The sequence below is a fragment of the Myotis brandtii genome, unplaced genomic scaffold, assembly GCF_000412655.1.
Source record: "Myotis brandtii unplaced genomic scaffold, ASM41265v1 scaffold64, whole genome shotgun sequence".
Classification (NCBI taxonomy): domain Eukaryota; kingdom Metazoa; phylum Chordata; class Mammalia; order Chiroptera; family Vespertilionidae; genus Myotis; species Myotis brandtii.
The window spans coordinates 3724315-3730840 of NW_005370460.1; the positions used below are offsets into that span (position 1 = coordinate 3724315).

The window sequence follows — 6526 nt, forward strand, 5'->3', positions numbered from 1 at the left end:
TTTATAGAGGGGAACCTGGGCTTTGAGGTCAATCCTGTTAAGATTCAACTTTTCATCATCATTTTAATAAAGGAAAAAACAATCTGTTTACTATGGAGAAACAACAGCATTGACGTACTTAGGACCAATGTTTCCTTGAGACCAACGCCTAACCACAAAGATGATGAGGGTAAGAATCTGGCTCCTATTGAGCATTCTCCACCCTGGCTCTGTCCCCACAGCCCAAGCACTTATTTTCTGCCTGAACCTGTGAAAGTTTCAGGAGTTCCAACAGTTATTACCTCAGAAGGTGTGCGAATAGGTTCACACGGTATATATGTTTTGCAGCTACATTAAAAATTCCTTTGTGTAACAAAGTACTTTTCGAGTTGATCTTCAACAATAAGCTTACCATTTTCTGAAACTTTCTATTTAACACCCATCAGGGGCCAGGCACTGTGTTAAAACATTCTCTCGATTCATCTTTACCACAATCCTAAACAGTAAGTACGGTTATTATCCCCACTTCACTCTTGAAAAGACTAAAGCGCAGACCAAGGTCTGTTGATGTGGGGAAGACCTGGCTGAAACCCAGGTCTGTCAGACCCACACTGAGAAAACACACCTCATGAAGTCACCAGCAAGGGCTCAGTAGAACATTCTGATATAGACTTCAACTCAACTAGTCTGATCAAGTGATCTGTACCATTACAAAAGGTATTTTTATAGCGTATACTACTTACATTGGTAGTAAGGACTTCTAGTATATCAATTCTTTTTCCTAAGTTTTTAAAAATAGCTGTGAAACTGACCACTGGACCATGTGTTCCAAGTGGCAGTGCGAATTTTTGATCGGACACGTATTAGTCATTTAATTTGTAAGATTCAATAATAGATGGATGAGAGTTTGGGGGAAGAAAGGAAATATGAGATGATCTGTCTATCAGTGGAACTTTTGAGAACCAAGAGAATTGCCTATGACTGCATCTAAATGCTACAAGTAATCTGACTGGCCTGTGGGGCTCAAAGGAGCCCACATAAAAGCAGGATTAAATGAAAAAAAAAATCTGAAACACCATTTCAAAATATATTTTAATTATTTTTGTGTTTTGCCATATTTCATAATAGATGTTTTTCCTCAATGCTTAACTCTCGGAAACACACACACACACACAAGCCAAACAAATTTAACAGTGTAGCTTATAAAAAGGAAGCAGTGCCAATGTCAAATTCCTTCTCAAAGATGGACTAAAGTGAAGGGATATATGAAGTTGTGCAGGGTTTTCAATGGCTAATTGCCAAATTTTGATTGTTATAGTATATTATTATTCAACAAGTTCTTTTGTTACTCACTTCTTCATATTTAGAAATAATTTGCTTGCTGATTCCTCTGACTGCAGTTCTAACTAGGACTGGCTTTACTACAATTTTTAGAAAAAAGCTCCATACGCCAAATTGGAGCTCACATCCAATAGACTGTTAATTATTTCTAGTATGCAGCAATCTATGCCCAGTCTTTCCTCATAATGGGGGTGAAGGTCCCAGACATTTACAGAAAGCCGAACATTTAGAAATCCATCATTACTCTGGTAGCTCTAAAAGAATTTCACACAATATGCAAAATATAATTTTCAAGTTAAAATCTCTTAAAATAGTTTTAAGTAATTTTGCTAGCCATTCTACCCATCTCACCCTCTTTAGCTCTATTTCCTTCCACTTTTAGCTACTTCACCATCCTTCACTGAAAATAGATTACTTGACCTTTCAACTATCTTTCGACTCGCTTGAACGTGTGCACTCTTAAACACACATACTTTGGTGAACTAGAACAGGAGGAGGCCAGAGGTATGAATGAGCAAGTACGATTTATTACAGGAAAAGAGTGGGAAAAAAATGTTACTAATATCCATAGATAAGTTCCTTAAGTCATATGTAGAGAGACACTGTTATTAAAAATTTGCTTTATTTTTCTGCTGAATTGAGTACTAGTTTCTATTTAAGTTAGATTTTTAAAATGCGTCCCAATTATTAGCATAGAGAGCATCACCTTACCAATAACAAATAATAAATCAAACTAGGTCCCAGTGGTTATGGCTACATCTAGGTTGTTGGGATGATCAGGAACTCTTTTACTTGTTTGCGTTAGCTTTTAGTTCTTGGTTATATCTATGGAGAAAACAGAAAGAAAAATAATCATGAATCACAATAGATAAGTATACGATAAGAAGGGAATGAGAAGCATATTCCATCTCTTCCCTCTCACTAGTCGAGAGGCTATCTAGTTGTAAATACAATCTTCCCAAGGCCTTGTGGGTAGAAACAGGTACAAGGGAAAGTGACCCAGACATTATTTGCATCTGGCTTCCAGCTGCCAAAAAGTTTAAATAACTTAACTGACATGCAGTTTCCTGTTCAGAAGTATTATTTTAATGACTATTTTCATTCTTAAACTATACAAGAGCATGACAAAATGTGTGGACTGCTTCACTGACTCTCCCTCAGCTTAGCAGAGTGGAGGACAGGACACGCACAGGAAGGAACTTACTCCATGACGCTAAGCATACCTCCCAGGTCTCTCAAAAGGCCCCGATTCAAATATTCGATAGTGTTTTCCTAAATGCTCCAGAGCCCAATGTCTGCATTTCTAACAAAATCTCTCAATCTGCTATTGTACCAAAAGGTGCCAAAAATTCTTTTGTCTAATGGTATTTTAGTTTCTGATATTAAAAATAATATGGCATTTTACATTATCTTAGTTCTATTACCATGAATTAATGTTAAAATGGGATGGTATATGAGGAAAATACTCTGTAAATAAAATCACCGTACAAATTAAAGTTTATATTAAATAAGTCTTAAAAATGATTGTGAGGCATACTCTACAATGAGTGAGTTGTTTATTCACCCATCCATTATATGCTAGATGATTATGAGAAGATTAAATTATAAAGATACTCATTAACCTAGGAGTGGTAAAGATGAATGAAATAAAATGTGCTATACTCTATGGCATAGAATGCCTTCTGAAAGGAATATAAATTATAACTTAATATTTCTCTTTATTGAGATCATTCAAATTTTTTTAATTTTTCTTTTTTAGCTAAAGAAAGCTATTATTCATGACAGTTTTGTAATTTAGAAAGGTTCTATGGTCCAAACAAAGCCAGAGCCTTCATCTTGGATGAGCTCATTGCAGAATATTAATTGATCAGTGACCAATAATGTTATTGACAGAGTAAACAGTTTAAAAAATTTCCAAAGCTCATGGAACATTTTCCAATGAAACCAGAAGCCTCACTGAACATCATTCCCAATACTACATAACTACGTAATGTTTCAGTTCTACTTTATTATATATGATCGAGAGTGATAAAGTTCATTCAGAAAATTACTTAATATATCATAAAGTATATTTGTTATCTTAATGAAATAGATTATATGAAAGAGCTATACATCTAGATACTATACAAATTTAAAACCTAGGTAACATACTGCTTAACATTTTTTAGCTTAAAACCCGACTTTTCTAGAAGTGCTAAATTTTTGCTTCATACACATCCCATCTTAATATTATACATGAATTTTACCAAAAAAAAGTATTGCCACCTGTGTGGCTTCTGAGACACGTTTTATACCCTTGGTGGGCTTACCTCCAAATACGAAAGAGCTGAGAGGCTCCTGCTGCCCCGACAAAGAAATTAACAGCAAACAGACTCCAGTTTTTTGGAATAATTACAAGTGAGTATCTTGACCAAATAAGCCCTATTGAAATAAAATATATTTTTTTAAAGTATAGGTACTGTTGCAATATCTTATCTGAACATTTAATATTATAGTAAAATACTTCTAAATAAGACTATGACAATATAATGTAGGACAGAGGATAAAGAAAAACTAGACTCTAAGTCTTTAATTAAACTGCTATAATTCATTGTTACATAAAATACTCAGTTCTTACATCAAAGGGAGGAAATATTTCTAGGGCAAGTGAATATTTACTGGAATGTTTTTCCGACATAAAATTATGCTGATGACAAAACGTGAAAAATAAAAACCCATGCAGATACCTATTCACTGCAACCCTCCTCTGCCTTCTCCGTCTAATAACTTCCTAGAGATGACCCCTGAATTCCTTTGTGTGTGTGCATGCGCGTGCATGCGTGTGTGTGTGTAATGTGTTCTAAACATTAAATTGTTAAATAAATTGAGGTAAAACAATATACAAATATTGAATGTCCTATATGGAACATGAAGGGTATTCTTTAATTTACCTGTAGCCATCAAAACAGCAGACTGAGCTGTGCTGAGTTTTTCTGCAGGTCTGGCCATGTCAGCCAATCCAGCACACACCAACCCCTGAAATACACAGAAAAAAAGAAAAAGCATCTTAACTGTCAAGTAATGGTTCTTCACTTTAAATAAAACACAGAACTGTTTCAGAGATCTCCACACGATAATAGCGGTAATTTTAGTATCCATGCCTTAAGAAAATGTGTATCATGACAAAAGCTACACTGAATTCGGAATATTTTCAGAATTAATCTGTATTTTGTTGACCACATTAAGCAACCTGATATATTTGAAAATCAGTAGTGTGTGTGTGTTGTATATATATATTTGTTCCACAAATGACACTTTTTTCACATGTGAATTTATATATTCTTTATACATGTCAGGAACCACTGACATGGAGGATGCCTGAAAACTAAGGTAATTTGAATAGATTCCTCCTTTCAGTTTTTTGTCAATGTTATTTATTTATTTATTTTTTAAAAGTATAAGTATCAGAAAAGCTGTTAGAATTTTAGTGTCCTGGTTAGACAGTTTTTCTGTAATGTCAGAGGACAGATGGTCATTTCTTCTCTGCTGTGTTTTTGACACTGGTTTTGATGGAATTATGCACTCATAGTCTCAGGATCAAGGGCAGAAGGCCCATGTTCCTTTTCATCTTTATTCTGAACTTCGTTCATTCAGAGAGTGCTTAGAGTATACCACAAGATTATATAAAATACTCCCTGACCATAGGTAGATCCTCAGTGACTTGTGTAAAGGCAGTCATGTTAGTGTTTAAGATCATAGATTTGAGTCAAACAGACCTGGAGCTTCCAATCCTGAGTCTGCCACTACAACAACATGCGTAGCCAGTTCTCTGAACCTCAGTACCCTTCTCTGAAAAATGCTGATACTATTTATATCTCTGATATTTTTTGGTGAAGATTAAATATGAGATAATGTATTTTAAGATCCTAATACAGAATGTTTGGCATCAGTAAACAAATTTAAAAATGCTTTTCAAATGTCTGAAGCCCAGGTTTGTGATGCTTTCAGGCATCTGATTATCTCCACTGGATGGGATGCTCATCCTATATAATAAAAGCCTAATATGCTAAGTGTCTGGTCGTCCGTTCAACCAACCAAAGTGTAATATGCTAATGATATGCTAAAGCTGCTCAAACACTCGCTATGACGTGCACTGATCACCAGGGGCAGACGCTCTGACCAGTAGGTTAGCTTGTCCTATATAATAAAAGCCTAATATGCTAAGTGTCTGGTCGTCCGTTCAACCAATTAAAGAGTAATATGCTAATGATATGCTAAGGCTGCTCAACCACTCACTATGATGTGCACTGACCACCAGGGGGTAGACGCTCCGACCGGTAGGTTAGCTTGCTGCTGGGGTCTGGCCAATCGGGACTGAGCAAGATAGGCAGGACACACCCTGGAGCCCTCCAGCGTCCCTCCTGGGCCCCAGTTGTGCACTGGTGGGGTCCCTCGGCCTGGCCTGCGCCCTCTCGTAATCAGGGACCCCTTGGGGGATGTTGGAGAGCCAGTTTTGGCCCAATCCTGCAGGCTAGGCCAAGGGACTCCACTGGTGCATGAATTTGTGTACCGGGCCTCTAGTAGACAGTAAAAAACTAACTCTCTTCCTTTCCTCTTTCTTTCTCTCTCCTTCCTTCCTTCTAATACACACACACACACACACTAGAGGCCTGGTGCATGACATTCATGCACTGGGGGGGGGGGGTCCCCACCCCTTCCCCTGGGGGGTTCCCTCAGCCTGGCCTGCGCCCTCTTGCAGTCCAGGAGCCCCCTGTGGGATCGGGCCTAAGCCGACAGGCGGACATCCCTCTCGCACCTCTCACAGTCCAGGACCCCTCGCTCCTTACCACCCACCTGCTGGCCCCTTACCACTCGGCTTGCTGCTGCTTAGCACTGCCGTGGGGGCAGGAGAGGCTCCCACCACCGCCGCTGCACTCACCAGCCGTGAACCCGGCTTCTGGCTCAGCGCACTGACCACCAGGGGGCAGCTCCTGTGTTGAGTGTCTGCCCCCTGGTGGTCAGTGCGCACCATAGTGATCGGTCATTCTGGTTGTTCTGCCATAATGGTCATTTAGGCTTTTATTATCTATCTATATAAAACCCTAATATGCAAATTGAACAAACAGCAGAATGATCAGCGGAACGACCGGTCGCTATGATGTGCACTGACCACCAAAGGGCAGACACTTATTGCAGAAGCTGCCTCCAGCCCGCAGGCCCTGACCGG

General features: G+C 38.6%; 1 protein-coding gene across 1 annotated transcript in view; it reads right to left on the reverse strand.

Moving 5' to 3' along the window:
• Positions 1-1054: 1054 nt before the first annotated feature.
• Positions 1055-6526, reverse strand: part of MPC2 (mitochondrial pyruvate carrier 2) — a 13975-nt gene continuing 8503 nt past the window's right edge. Inside the window, exons 3-5 of the mRNA XM_005880506.2 lie at positions 4251-4335; positions 3630-3741; positions 1055-2145 (exon numbers count right to left, since the gene is read on the reverse strand). Coding sequence (XP_005880568.1) covers positions 2109-2145; positions 3630-3741; positions 4251-4335 — 234 coding nt within the window. The 3' untranslated portion in view covers positions 1055-2108. The remainder of the gene's footprint in view (positions 2146-3629; positions 3742-4250; positions 4336-6526) is intronic.